General features: G+C 42.3%; 1 protein-coding gene across 1 annotated transcript in view; it reads left to right on the forward strand.

Annotated features, from left to right (window-relative positions):
* The window catches only part of prmt3 (protein arginine methyltransferase 3), a 66,316-nt gene that overhangs the window by 45,449 nt on the left and 5,202 nt on the right, over positions 1 to 15,665 (forward strand). The window contains exons 15-16 of the mRNA XM_055012561.1: positions 7,612 to 7,662; positions 8,429 to 8,516. Coding sequence (XP_054868536.1) covers positions 7,612 to 7,662; positions 8,429 to 8,516 — 139 coding nt within the window. The remainder of the gene's footprint in view (positions 1 to 7,611; positions 7,663 to 8,428; positions 8,517 to 15,665) is intronic.

Raw genomic sequence — 15,665 nt, forward strand, 5'->3', positions numbered from 1 at the left:
CTGCCTGAACCTGTGAGTTGTAGGTTGGCTTGACCAACGACCGGAATACAAAATTGAAGTGTGTGTCCTCAGCGAGGGTCAGCTGCAGGCACCAAAGCATGGAGAATGCTTTATGAGTCTATTTGGTGAGGTGCTGGCAGCCACCATTAACACCCCCACCCCCACCACCACCACCACCACCCCCACCAACCCTCAGCCATCCACACCCACACACCCACTTCCTGTGAACTTCCCGAGCCACTTTTCCCTGCCGTGGCGCTAACAGCAACCTGCCGACTTCAGACTGCAGCCTCCGACTCTCTGTGAGAAATGTTTCTCTCTGTAACAAAGCTCCATTGTGTCGTGCTGCAGTGTTACCTGCACTGTCTGGTGTATTGGTTTAATGGATAATCAATAGGTGGTTATTATCTGGCCTGTGCTCCCTGGGATAGGCCGCTGGATTTAATGGGATTTGTAAACATCCTCTCATTTTTCCTGTCTTCTCTGCTCTGTAATTGAAAACATCCTGCTTCTATTTCTAGGCTCTAAGTCCAGTCATGTTAGGCGACTGCCGCAGCAAAACAGGTGATGGGATCATATGGAACAGGGGTGTCATTTTTCAGTCTGTTTTTTCCTTTTTTTTTTGGTCTCTTTCTGCTGTTTTGCTCCACTGATCATCCTCAGTTGATGTATATTATGCAAAGGCCTTCATACTGTATGTGTTTTAGTATCTCATGTGTGAAATCATTCAGTCGCACTATCAGACGTGGTTTATCTGCGTGTTTGTGGTGTTTATAATGTAGGAATACAAGGTGTGTATATTGTAGATACTTGCCTCCAGCCTGCTTGTCCCTGGATTTACAGATGGACTATTGGCCTGCAGGAGTAGCGCGTTGTTGCCATAAAGATACTGATCTGCAGTCAGTATTGGCTGCAGCTCCTCAGCAGTAGTTAAGGTTGGGCCGTGTGAAGGGTAAGCTGCTCCTGGACCAGTGCTCAGGGATTGGTGAACGCGAGCGGCTGCTTCTCGTGTCCTGTGATGGAGCGCCTGCTTTTGTTCTCCTGTCGACAGTCCATTCATCAGCTCAGCCTGCCTAACCTTGCATTAAATGAACAGCACAACCCCTGCGTCTGCGCCGTTCACGCACAAGACAAATCCTCTCACTCTTGCTTTTTTTCATCCCTCCTTTCCTTTCCTCCTCTTCTTTTCCAGCTTGTACACATTTTGTCTACTTTTGCAAACCATGATCACACTTCCAACATGTATATGTGCTGGCACTTCGATTAAAACTTGGATTTCTGCTGCTTTTTGCAGCTTCAGTCGTAATCCATTTGCCCGAACTGTACAAAAGGTAGTGAACATGTCTCATCCCCTCCTAAAGGCTGGAAGTGATGTATGCTGATGGCGTGGCGGCAGAGAATAAGTTTCTGTCTGTAATTAATTTTACCTCCGCTGTCTCACCGCTGCTGACGTAGCTACTGTAGCGCTACAGAGAAATGAGGCTATGCAATCCATCTCTAACTTGCTTTCCATCACATTTAAATTGTGTGTGTTGGAGGGGTGGCCTTCTGGACTGACAGGGCAGGCACTCGTCAACTTCAAGGACGATTTTCAGCACATTAGGAACTGTTAATGGAAAAATCCACTCTTCAACTCTCAATAATGCATCAGAACGTAACATTCAAAGCTGGAGTATCAGCTGACTGTCAACAGGATTTTCTTTGGCAGGCTATTTCCAGGGGACTATAAAAGATGTTCAACATACTGATGTATGCCAACAGCCTAGAAGTTAAAGGGAAAGTCTGCCAATTTTATACATGGTAGTCAATTTAAAGGTCTTGGGTAATACTACATATGTACAATACTGTTATTTGCAGGGATACTGATGGATTTTGACTTAGTTTGTCCTTTGTGAAGCATTTTGTAACACTGACTTTTCTTTTGAAAAGTTTATCTGACTAATTCCCTGAGATTGTTGCCAAAAAATTCAACTTTATAAAATAAACTATCTGTGTGCAGTAACTCCTCATATCTGTGTGAGGCAAAGGCTCAAGGCTACATTAGCTGCTACTAGCATTTTATTCATTTTAGTTGTCACTTAATCCATAATTGTCATTTTGCCAATAATCAGTTTGTTTTTTGGTGTATAAAATGTTAGAAAATGGTGAAAACTGTTGACAATTGATTCCCAAAGACAACCTCAAATGTGTTGTTTTGTCTGTAACGGAAAGATATTCAGTTTACTCTACTCTCACTGAAGAGTAAAGAAAGCAGAAAATACTCAGATTTAAGAAGCTGTAATCAGAGAATTTAGACTTTTTTCTTTAAAAATATATTTTAAAAATGCTCAGATAGTAGTTGAAACTGATTAATCACTGAAGGTCTAAGTAGCATAACACACCATAAGTCTTGACTGTTTACCTTGTAACTATTGTTTTTATTATATGTACCAAATTTCGGAAAAGAAAAGGATTGCAAAGAAATGCAAAAGTGCAATTTCTCAGGTTCTGCTGTGTCAGTCTGGAAATGAAGAAAATGTTTTCGGTAGTATTCTGGCAATCACAGCAGCTGGAGTTTTACCATAAAAATAGCTTTTTTTTTTTTTTTTACAGGGTTTTCATTTAACATCACATTTTCATGTTTCTGTTGAGAATCCTGTCATCCTCTCCACTGTTTCATTCATGGAGACCTCCTGAACATAGCTCAGCTGACTAGAATCACTTCTGCACAGCTGGACTTGTCTGTTACTGTACAGTTGTTGGTCTGAGACGCGTCATGAATGAGGAGCACCGCCCGGAGGTGATCCTGCTCCACCTCAGCTTCTAGGCAGCAGCAGATCTCAGAGGAGGCTGAGGGACGAATTCACACCATCTTGCCTGTGAGGTGGTCGTGCTTGAAGCCTCCACGCCTGGATAAACCCCATCAAAAGCGCATTAGCCCTCTATTCTCCCACCTCCCTCCCTCCACCTCATCGCCCCTCCTGTTCCCTGCCCTCCTCCTCCATGCGTCCCCCCCTCCCCACCGTCGTATAATAGTATCTGGCCGGACCACGCGGCTCACTGACACATAGCTGGGCGAAAGGGGAGTGATGATGAATTGCTCCCTGTTGGTGTTATCCATGATGATAATTATTAATTTTCCCCCCTGCTCCTCTTTGAGAATGGGGGCCGGAGAGCTGCAGCGTTGCAGAGCTTCCCCCATGGGCCATCAGGAAGCCCACTGTCATCACTTATCACAGACAGAGCCGGGGCCCAAGGCTAAACACTGATGAAAACCAAAAGCACTCATTCTGATTTGTCCTGTTTTCACTGTGTGGGTGTGTGTATGTGTCTCCAAGCCTTAAGTTTATCCTTTCTTTTCCGTCCGTCTCTGTTACTTCCTTTCACCTGTCTCTTCCTCCCCCATGTGGTGGGGACTACACAGGTTCCCAGGTAGAATGTAATTTATTGTTTTGTTCATTCTCAGTTCAGTCTCAGTCTCATTAACCTCCCCTCCGGCTAACAAGCAGCGTAGCTAACGAGCTAAACATGCTTTACTCTACCTGCTTTGCTTGCATGGTAGTGGTGGGGTTCTTTAATCCTCAAAATAAGTATTTAATTGGCCTATTATTAATGATTCTATTGCTTCCATAATTATAATAAAGATTGTTTTTATTTATAAATAACTTTTTGAAATCCAGGTTCCAAAATGCTTCGCAAGGCAGCAAAAAAAAAAAAAAATAGAGAATTACAAGAAAGCACTCAGCAGTACTCTGCCAAGTCTGCTCAGACGTTGCATGATTTCTGACGGATAAGTCCCGATAAGTCAGCAGTAGTGGATTTATAGTAGTATCGCAATCATGTGATCGTCAGTAGACAGCTGACGTAGTGTTCCCTTGTTGTCGTAGTTACAGTGATGCTGTGCCACTGTCTCGTAATGATACAGAAATCTTTAACAAATCCGTGGATCCAGACTAAATGCTGCTTCACTGCCAAAATCGAATCAGTTGGTCCTTGTGTCATTTCTGACCTTCCCTGAACATTTCATCCAAATCCGTTCGTCTGTTTTTGAGTAATGTTGCACACAGACAGACGGAAGGACAAACTTACGCCAATTGTCACATAAGTCCGCTGTGTTCCTTGGCGGAGTAATAAAGTCATCAGAATTTAAAGGACAGATTAAAAGCACCACGGCGTATAACAAGGTAAGCATATTATTGGAATAAATAACAGACAGTACAAAGGCAATACAACCAAAATACAATCACAAGCATAAAGGTAAATCCATGCTTTAGGTGTCCGTGTGTGCAGACTGATGTGGACAGTGGACACGTGTGGTTGTATTTATCCTACAATAGGCAGGCATTGTTGTGCTGTCTGGACAGTCACATTTCTCTTCATATTGTAGAGAAAAAAAACACAAAAGTCTCACAAGGATGTTTCTGAAAGACTGTACTCTTACTGGATATGGCAACTACTTCCAGATTGGGCTTTAGCGCTGTGTAAATGTGAGTATTCCTGTGGTGAACATAGCACAGGATATCAGGAGATTTTAGGACTTCCTGCCATGTTTGGGCATATTAGATGGAAAGCATGTACAAATCAAAGCTCCTCCAAAACCCTGCAGCGACTACTTCAGTTACAACTCTTCTAATAATGACTTATGAAGGTGTGGATGACAGTCAAACAGTTTCTCCTCTAAAAAAGCATTTGTTTTAAGCACCAATTATTTTTCTAGTGCATGTGCAGTCCGCAGCCAAACTTAGGTGGATGACAAAATTTTCACCTGCTGCAGAACAGGTTCTGCTGCCATTGCCTATTTGGAGGTTTTTGCTTGTAAAGATTAGTGGCAGTGTTGATGATCTAAGGAGCTGTTCTTATAACTTTTACTGACAGCAGCCAATAAATAACAAGTTTAGAGCGAATTTAACATGCACACAATTCAGAGAGGTGTTGAACTGCTGCTTTTTAAAATTAAATTGTAGTAATTTATGTTTTATGTTGCCTCTAAAAAAATGATTAGGGTCTGGATGTCAGGGAATTCATAGCTGCAAATGGGCATGATAAGGAGAAAGATTGTTAGACTTATTTGATCAGGTGGATAGAAATAAGTCTGAATACTCTGAATAAATGCAAACATTTGCTTGCTTCTTAGCTATATCAACTTTATAAGCTGTGACATATTGCAGGTTGTGCATCCATCAGCTCATTTTGATATTTTTCTTCCCCCTGATGGCCACAAATTATTTCAGCTGCAGGGATTTTCAGCATCTGCTCCTACAGTAATCATCACTTTTTACCAGTCAGTGTTTAAGTCAACAGATCCTAATGAAGCAACAGTCAGGATGCTTTCTGTTTGTACACTTTATCCAGTGAAGATTGCTTCTCTTCATTGCTGAACACAAACCGAAACTCCTTTTTACCGTTTCAGTCCCCATCTGGAGTTAAACTTTGAATCTTGTTCTGCTTTTTATTGGATGTTGTAAAAGCTCTCATTAAGTCTTTTCAGGGGCCTCTGAGAAGTTTGAGAAACTCACTCTTTCGAGTCCAGTTTAAATCAAAAAGCATTAAAAGCCTCTGATTTGATAGACTTGGTACAGTTCATATCAGATGTGAGTCATCAAGGTCTTTATTGCTTATCTGTGCGAAGCCGCAAAACTCCTTTTTTCGCCTTGAAATGTGATTTTAATGGGCTGTCGAGGCGCCGAGCTACTGAGTTGCTTTTTGTGTTTGCAACTTTCACTCTGTGGCCTACATTTTAATTGTCAGTCTCGCTGCGGCGTGAAAGTTGCACAACGCCGAAGTGAAAATCAATCTCGCTTACGAGGCGTTGTCATCGGCGACGATGATCTCTGCCTCTCCGGCTGAGAGAGGTGAATCCGCTCTGCCTGATGAGTAATTACGGCTAATTTCCTAATTACCTGAGCACCGCGCTTCTCTGTAGCGTTCATTAAAAGCTATAATTGCATTGGGTTGACATGCTCTTTTATCCACTTTGGGTTCTTTTCTGCTGGTTTAGCTGTGAGCTAGCGCCGCTGTCCCTGCCTGTCTCAGTCGATAAAGGTTGATTGAAGCCTTGCTGAGTGGGGGTGTATTTAACACGGCTTCTGACGGCAACGTGATTATCAAGGTTGCATGTGTGTTTCTTCGGTGTGTGTTGCATATAGATGAATTGTGAAAACAAAAACCTCTCACACTTTGCAAGATTTACCTGCAAAAATGACTTCGATCCAATTTGTGGGCCAGAAGCTGTAAACAGATGCTGCTGTTTTTTTGCTAGCTAATTAAAACTCCTCTAAGAAAAAGAAACCTCCTCCTTTGCTTTTAAATTCTGTTACAGCCACTTTCTCTCTCCTGCTGTTTCCGTTTCCTCTCAGTTTTTCTGTCTTTACAGCTTTCTTTCCTCTCTTCCGTCCCCTGTTTTGCTCTTTCCCTCGCTTGCATTGATTCAGCTCTTCTTTTGTCTCACAGAGCCGGCCTCCAAGTTGTCAGCTGCGTCAGGATTAAAAGCTATTAGTTCTGCATCATTGCCACTACAAGTGCGCTCCTGAGATTGATAGAGTGCCTCCGTTCCTCCAGTGGGGGCAGAAATGGGAGGAAAACAAGCCCGGGGGGTGGTTTTTTTACCTCACATATCTGACAACGGTCACCTAAAGGCACTCTGGCCTTGGACTGTCCCTCAGTCAGTTTTAGACGTATGAATTGATTTCCACTCAAATGTGTTTATAGCTCTGCAAATCCCCACCAGCAGACATGTGGCCTGTATTTTGAAAGAAAGACTAGATTTCCATGCAGGCTTTCAGTGATTTCAACACCCAGTTTGTCATGTCTGGTCCCATCTAAGACCTAAAAAAGCGCTAATGAAGTTTCTAGGCCATTCTTGTTTGGTTTGCATACTCTTATCAACATAATAATGGATTCCTTGGCACCAGGGATTTGTCACTTGTCTAATTTCCTTTCCCCTGGTGGGCACTATTCAGATGAACACATTCATAGTCAGTTGGACGGAAGCCACATTAGTGTTTATTTTCCTCAACCGATTTCTCCCCTCTGAGTGTTTTTCGCATCGCTGCAACACTGTCACCGAAATAGCCGCCTTTGCTAATTTCATGTAGCAAGCTGGATACTTTTTTTTTTTTGTCAGCAAATTCCTTCAATGTTGTTGGCGGTTGCCTTATAATTTATTTCTTTTGTCCCGTGACAAGTCTTAGATGAGGTGAGAGGGAGCACCTAGGACGTGTTGTCGACTCAGCCTAAATGGAAAAACCGAGTTTTTTTTTTGAGGGTTGGAGAAAATATGCAGTTTGATACCCGACTGTATCTGAGACACAATGTCCAGTGTGTTTCTCCAGACCACAGACACACTCGTATCCAATGAACAATGTGAATATGTATGTCTTGTTTAAGGTAACACTTTAAAGAAGAAGTACAGTAAAGATAACTGAACAGTAAATTTAGTTTCCGGTTAGGTTTTACTGCCTTCTTTCTAAACACAGCAGCTCATTCAGCTCATTGTGCTCAGTAATATCTCGAGTCGTGGTCCGCCTCCAGCTTCTCCCTCAGCTCTGCATGTCAGAAGTGCAGTGTAGTCAAACAAATCCAGGGGTTTATTGTACTGTCACATTCTAACACACACCTCATATTTCATTGCAGGCAATTGTTGGCTACTTTGACATTTTCTTCGACAAAGGCTGCAGCAACAAGGTAAGCAGCAGCAGCAACAACCAAGCCATTTAACGTAAACTCAATTATGTTCACGCTTTAGCGTGTTCCTCCTCCCCGAGGCGTTCACAGGCAATCGACGGGCGTCCTAGCCGACTGCTGATACAAGCACTTACCCAGCAGAGCCGGTCGGTTGGAACAGCCGATGCCAAGCTCTGTGAGCAACACAGACATGCCTTTTGACTGCACTTCCTATTGTACCTGAGACTCGAGCTGCATGCTGTAGATGATCCAGTAAATTACCATCTCTGCTGGGAGCTAAATCTGGAACAGTGCAACATGGGATTATCAGTTTGCTTCATAAATACAACAGTTAAGTTTCGTTTGTTATGCAGACTAGGCTAGAAGGGATTTTGAGACAGAAGTGTAAAAGTGGAGTAACTGTAAAAGAAACCAGATTGATACACAGATTTACTGTATAAATAACTGGGCCTTAGTTTTCCTCATGTCCTTTAGGCTATTTTGTCCCATAGTTTAAGTTTTTTTTGCTCTTTTCTATTACTGTGACATTAGGACTTGCTTTAAATGGCATAAGTGAATAAAGCATGGATTCTTATAGACTCATATTAAGCCTAATTTGTTATACCCAGATTTATCAGACTAATAGATCTGCTTTAACTGATTTATAAACAGATTTTAAATTATTTCAGTCTAAAATTGTCTTGTTTTTGCAAGGTGCCACAAGATGACAGAGAGAATGAGCAGTTTGTGATGGTTTTGTTTGTATCTTTTCACATTATTGCACCAGGTGATGTTCTCCACGGGTCCTCAGGTCACAAAGACACACTGGAAACAGACGGTCTTCCTTCTGGAGAAGCCTGTTTCTGTCCAAGCAGGTCAGTAATCACACGACTGAGGAATACTCTGCAACACTGTTGAAAAATCTGTTAGCGCTCAGTTACATAACAACTGGCTAAAAAAGCAGTTTACATTTGTATCTAAATCCGATTTTATTTAGGTACGCGCTGCACGTGTTTACTTGCTCTCATGGTCGTATTTGTGCTCTTTTGGAGCCTGGAGGTGTGTCATAGCGAGTTGCGGCTGATAATCTATCTGTGGTGGAGATGTAGTCAGGCTGGTTGACACCCGTTATCTGTCACCCAGAGCGACAGCGAGGGATCAAAACAAATCACATCCAGCCATCAGAGACAGCATGTAAAACTTCATCTGATAGCCAGTTGCAGGCCTCTGAGTCATGACACATTACAAGAGAAATGCTTTATAACTGGCCAGTGAAATATTTATAGAATCACTGTATCAGCACATTAAAATATTCCTAACTGGTGCGGCTCGCTGTGAGGCCAAAACTGCGTGACTCTTGGCAGAAGTGTCGTTCTGCAAGCGCAATCTTGTAACAGAATGTGACATTTAACTGTTATTCTACAGTGAAAACTTCATCAATAGACTCTGACATGGTAACTTGGGCAAATAGCTATATATTAACTTTAAAAAAAAAATAATGCAGATTCCAGTTTTGAAGAATGACTCACTCTGAACCACATTAATAGAAGTCATTTTGTTTTATGAGAGCATCCATTGCAATCATATGCAGACGCTCCAGGCAGTGTGTACTGAGCTGTTTATCCTTTCATGTCTCGGCCCCTTGTGGCATATATCAGGGCTCTTACACTTTATAGAATCACTTGTAGGCTACTTACACACTATCAAGAGAGTGCTAATAGCCACTAAACCTCCATACAAACAAGTGTGTGCTAAAGCTGTGGCATTTAGCTTATTATGGCACTGACATACTTGACTGTATATGTAGAACCAGCAATAAACCACTTTAGATTATGTCCAACACGTGCTCTTCAAGTGAGGCTGTGTCAAAGAAGACACTGCAGAACTGTCCACAGAAAAGTTTAGTCCACTTATCACTGGCTATAAAAGCACCCTTGCGTAGTTTAGTACACTCAAGGGTTTTACTTCTACAGTCTGTTTAACGTCTGGAAAGACCAGTAGTTCATAGTAGCTCAAATAAAACTGTCAAATCAGCATCTTATTCCTCCGTTTTGATCTTCAAAAGTTTTTCATTTCAGAAAGGTGACATTCTGTTGAAGGACTTGGAAGTTTTAGGAGATTTTCTTCATCTGTTCAGGTGTGGTGTAGTGCTTGTTATACTAATACTAGGAAGGTATTGCAATATCCTTCTGAAAAAACACTCCTATCCTCCACTATATTGTATTAGTACCACTACTTTAAGGATAACAGCTTCTATTTTTCTTATGAGTTGTCTCGATGTCCAGCAGCAGGGTAGAGTGTGTGTTTGTTCCGTACTCTGCTTCCTCTCCATGCAGACATAGTGGATGCAGCGTTTTTTACTTCTCTCATACTGCAGCCTTCATGGAGACAGAACGAGAGGCATGGCTGCAAATACAAGTGCTCTCCCCGACCATCCATGGTATTATTTTGTAAGCATAGCAGACAATCTGCGCGAGCCCACTTCAACTGCAAAATCTGAATGTAGAAGACGTTTAACGTACGCAGGATGAGGGGACCAACATGTCCAAAGAGTGACAGGCTAGCAAATGTGATAGATAATTGCATCACGCCTTCAAAAATAAGTCAAACAAGTGATTTGTTTTGTGATAAGCAATGATGACTGTTTATTTTGGCTTTATCTTGTTAGCTAACTGACTACATTCGCAAACATTTTTACATGAAAATATGGGGTTCACACTGGCAATGTTAAGTTTACCATTACATACAAGCTCTGGTGTTCACGGTAGAATAAATGGACAACTGAGAAAGACGGAAAGCTCTTCAAGGTTTTATCCAATTTTTAAGCAGCCATGTGACCTGTGAAGGTAGAGAAACTTGAATATGTAAAGAGCGAACCTTAATAAGGGTTCCTCCAGTTCTGAAAAGATAAGAAAATATATGAACACACTGTGGTACGATAATTCTGTATTGAGATTTTTTTTGGCACGACTTTGCATTGATGTTGTCAAAATATCTTCATTTTTCTGGTTAAAGACAAAATTCCAGGTACTCTCATATATTCTAACAACACTTTTCCAGATGTTTATGTTCTTCATATGGTATCATTTCGGAATTGGTATCGACATGTTTAGGCACATATTGAATCAGTCACCACTCACCACCCAGTTCTTTTTTATTGGACAGAAAATGGAAACTCGAATGCACCACATAAACGTACTGCTTCATGTGCGTCACAGTATTTACTCCACGAGCTACATCTCCGAGCCTGGATGTTTAAATGTTAAAGCTCTTATTAACTAAGTACAGGTCAAGTCTCTGTTATTGGTAAAAAAAGTAAAATTATTTCTTCCCAGCACATTCACAGTCAATATCCACACTGTGTGAATGATCCTATATCTATTACTGCTGTAAGCCGGGGTCCTCTGTGTGCGTTATCATAATGGGAATCACGGATATGTCCACTGATGTGGGAATGGATGAGCCTCCGGACCGGCTGTCCACTCACTGACCACATATCAGATGGAGTCTTCTGTAATAAATGACCTGCACAGGGACGGAGGCGTTTGATGTCCGGCCGCCCTTAGTCGCGCTCAGGCCTCGCCGGCGTCACCCTGCGCGATAAGAACGTCAAAACACCTGACGCTGCTCAAATGCTATCGCCGACTTTGTGCGCTGCTGGGTCAGATAAACATATCGGAGAGAGCAGAGGACAACAGTTTATTAATATAGGACAGAGGAAGAAAACTGCGGGAATAGATTTAGTTTTGACTATTTGGTGCATAATACTAATGTCTGATCCTCATTTCACTCTGCTTGCACCTGTTTATCCGTGTACATTCACGCACCCACATGCATGTTTATAAAATTTCAAAGCAGTTGAGTGCAGCGGAACATGTTGGCAATCAGAAATGAGGAGATATCTTGCTGGAGAATAGTGTTTACCCAAGACTTGGAAAATGACAAGGAGCACCGAAGCAGTTTTAGCTGCTTGTGATGCTTTTTTAAAAACAAACTGCATTAATAGCATTAAGATTCTGTTTTAACTCTCCTTTAAATTCCCCCTCCATTAATGGAGACTTGATTTCATTTGTATTTGTTTGAATATTCTTGGTCCTTACTGGTTAAATCATTATGCTTTTTGAACCCAGAGAACATTTCTCCTAAAACTGGCAACATCCAAGAAAAAAATTTCAATTAATGTTCAGGTTAGACGAAATGGAAACAGCCACCAAGTTTGAATAGAAGTATGATGGCTGGTAATCTGTCTTGGTCTAGGTCTGTATGATGCTTCAGGTTTCTACCTGTTGAAATCTTGTGTCGGATAGATGTAGGTAATAGATAGATGGATAGATAAGAGGGATCTAGAATCTCCAAGACTGCACCAATGAAAACCACAATCCAAACGTGATTTAAATGTTTCTGTTACCTCCTTCAGAGTAGTCTTTAAGTGCGGCAGTACACTGCTTCTAGAGCTCCTGCCACAGTTGGAAGCCCTATTCTGACCACTTACAGGTTTCATCATGAGATTTAATAGCTTGCGTAAAGAGAAAATATCAAGTTTTGTTCTGATCCAACCTTCATGTTGAAGACCATTAGTGGTGACGAGAGTTGGATCTGCGATTTTGACCTGGATGCCTGACAGCGTACTCTTCGTGCGTACTTTTTGATCTAGTCTTCCGAGATCGAAGAGTATGCACCAGGTCAGCCTCAAAATAGCGTTCTTGTCTTTCTTTTAAACATTTACGTGTTGTGCAATGTGAAATTCTCCCCCAGGTTCTAACTGTCAACACCGAGTTCTAGTCCTGAATCTGAGGGAAATCTTTGGGTGCAAACAACCTGAATTGTGGTGCTTGTCATCGTGCCAATGCTTGCCTTTGTAAAACATATTGAAATCAGTGAGTTTCATGGCTGCACCAATGCAACTGCTGCTCTAAACCTGCCCCAGCCATGAGATTTCGCTCCCTGGGACTTCTTCCTCTACCACAAAATGAAATTCAAGTTGAAGGATCACCCTTTGGACACAGTAGAGTGGATTCACATATGATGTTGGACTTCTAGGGAATTTTCAGTGTGGCAGGAGCACTGGGAGCTGTGCATCGCTGCACAAGTTTGTCCAGATGGCCAAAATTGTATCAGGTATGGTGTATAAACGTCTAAATATGTATAAATCCATAAGCATGATGACAGGATTTTTTTAAACTTCTAATTTTAACACCCCTGTTAACTGTCCTTTTAAGTTACTTTTGGAAAAACTTACCTTATTTGACCCCCAGCACTTGGAAGGAACCAAAAACTTTGCTCTTTCTGCAATGTAACACACATTGCTGCCTCTAGAGGCCACTAGACCTCATTCTGTAGACTTTTATCTTGTTCTTTGGTAGTAAAGATTCTGACATTTCACTCCTTTACATGATCTTTCTATATTTTTTCAACATTATGCAAGATATTACAGTTAGAGTATGTCTTGGAGTTGATATATGGGGGCATTAACCAAGACGCCCACAAATGTGAGCACATGTACATGTTCACAGCGTGATCTGTTTCAGTATAGAAGTCTACCTCAAATTGACCTCAAGTCTGTACAGATCCATCAGTCTGAATGTGTGCTGAATATGTGAACCAAGCAGTTTGTGCGGAAAAAAGTTAAAAGGAAGAAGAAAATGAAGGCGGGAGTGAGAAGCAGGTTATTGATGTGCTCGCTCTACCCCGGCACCCTAACGGTCCCCAGCCTCCTCCAGGGGCCGTAAACCAGAAATGGAGTTTTTAACAGCATTCACCGGCTGCCTGCTAGGCTCCTATGGTGTACTTTACAGCACGCACACACACACTGCTCCTTTATACACTAAAATACACAGGAGTTCTTGCATACTTCTATACAAAACTCCTGTCTGGCTGTAAGAGAAAACTTTGTGAAGTCACCTTGAAGATGACAAAACCCTCTGCGGCCTCTCCTCTGGGGCGTTGACTGAGAAGCACCTTCGCCTCTGATCGGCTGTAGCACAAACAGCCAGTGGTCTGCTTTAATATGGGCTCCGGCTGTGGTGATTTATCGCGGTGGAGACCAAATCTTATTTGATGTGTTTGTACGAGTGCAGCAGTAATTAACTCCGAGGCTGCGCTTCGGTGGGAGGTGCTGGCGGAAGAGAGAGAACGCACGCAGCAGCCTGGAACAAAACATCCCTGCAAATCCTCCTGGCTGGCAGCGTAATAAATTAAACAGCGAATCATTTGTCATGCTCTGGTGTGTTTGTGTAGCTTTGGTATTGAAGAGGAGGGTCCTTCTTCACAGTTTTACCTACTTAATGTTCACTGGAGAAAGGAGGTCACTCGTTTTTTTTTTTTTGGTGAAAGAAAGTCCGCGAGGTGAAGCGATGCCCTGGTTACCTGCGTTGAGGGCCGAAACATGGGCGTGCGTCCTTCTCTGGGCTTTCATTGGTCAGTCAGGTGATCTTTGTCCCTGCCCACTTTCATGACTCACCTCTTCTGTCCCGAGTGCTGCTATAGCTCTCCCAAATCTCCCCCCGCCCTCACCTGTCCAGTTTAAACACCTCTTCGCCCCCTCCTCTGTTCTCTCATTTGAACTCTGAAGGTCCTTGAGCTGTCGGGCAGCAGCAGCCAAGCCGAGCTTCACGTTCTTCACAGCTGTAATTCAACACATGGGCCAGTTGTGTGTGCAGACCAACAATCCATCAACTGTGCTCTGTAGCTATGCTGTGAACAGGAAGTAGAAAAGGATTAAATGGAGGTAGATTGGAGCCAGAGGGAGGATGTCAGATGGGTGTGACTGAAATATGTGGCTATGAGCAGCACTGAGTGCCAGGTGAAGTCAGCTGCTTTGGTATGAGAGCATATTTGACAGAAAGGATCTCAAACAGCATTGTAACCTGTTCGCAGCTCTTGACTGAAAACTCTCTGCTTGCATTTTGTTTCTGTACAGTTTTAGAGAAACTGGAAAACACTGTCAAATGCACCACCGGGCTCATACAATTCCGTGCTTGCACGCCTGGCAGTAGCCATAGAGCGACTTGGTGGGACTTAACCGGACAGTATGGAGCTGCAGATACTGTATGAGTGTGAGCTAAGTGGTTAAAATGTAAATGACAACAGTTTAAATGAATCGCTAATGCGAGCCATGTATTTCCAGTGTAATTTCATGGAGAAAGGCTACGGCGGGCTGAGATGGGCTGTTTCTGTGGGTCTGGTTGTGCTTAATGACACTGGCATGGTGATGTACGACATCGCAGCAAGAGCCCGGCTCCGTTCCCCGACTCATTTCCACACATGGTTAAGTCTTTCTCCCAGCCTCTGAGTGGCCAGTTTACAGAAGGCACCGAGGCCCTCTTCCATGGGGAGTTTGGATTGACTGATTACAGCAGAGCTGCTGTAGTCGCAACACGAATCAACAGACACTCTGCAGTTGGCGGTTTGTATGCTTCAGTACTTCAATCTGAAACATGTGGGATTAGTTGGACAGTTAACTGCAGTTATTTTTAGGGCAGAAATCGCAAACCTCATTTTTTTTCTTTCAGGGTTGTTTTAACAAAAGGTTGCCAAAGGTCAGGCAATTATTTCTTTGACCTTTATCAACCTTTTTCCAACTTGAGTTTGACTGCAGCCATCCATTGCATCCCACGAGCACCAGGATCTATTGCAGAATACCATTGGTTTAAAATTGAAACTCCTTATCTCAATTCCCTTAAAAAACAAGTAAAAACAAAGGCAGTTTGTTTCTTTGGTTTGTTTTTGTGGGGAATTCTCAACTTTATATACACTACCAGTCAAAATTTTGGACACACCTTCTCATTTAATGGTTTTTCTTTATTTTCATGACTATTTACATTGTAGATTCTCACTGAAGGCATCAAAACTATGAATGAACACATATGGAATTATATAGTAAAAAAGTGTGAAATAAGTCAAAACATGTTTTGTATTTTAAATTCTTCAAAATAGCCACCCTTTACAGAAATTCCACACTTCACAGTGTGGAATTTCTTGCCTTCTTAATGGGGTTGGGACCATCAATTGTGTTGTGCAGAAGT

This window comes from Amphiprion ocellaris, chromosome 1 (assembly GCF_022539595.1).
Source record: "Amphiprion ocellaris isolate individual 3 ecotype Okinawa chromosome 1, ASM2253959v1, whole genome shotgun sequence".
NCBI classification, from domain to species: Eukaryota; Metazoa; Chordata; class Actinopteri; family Pomacentridae; genus Amphiprion; species Amphiprion ocellaris.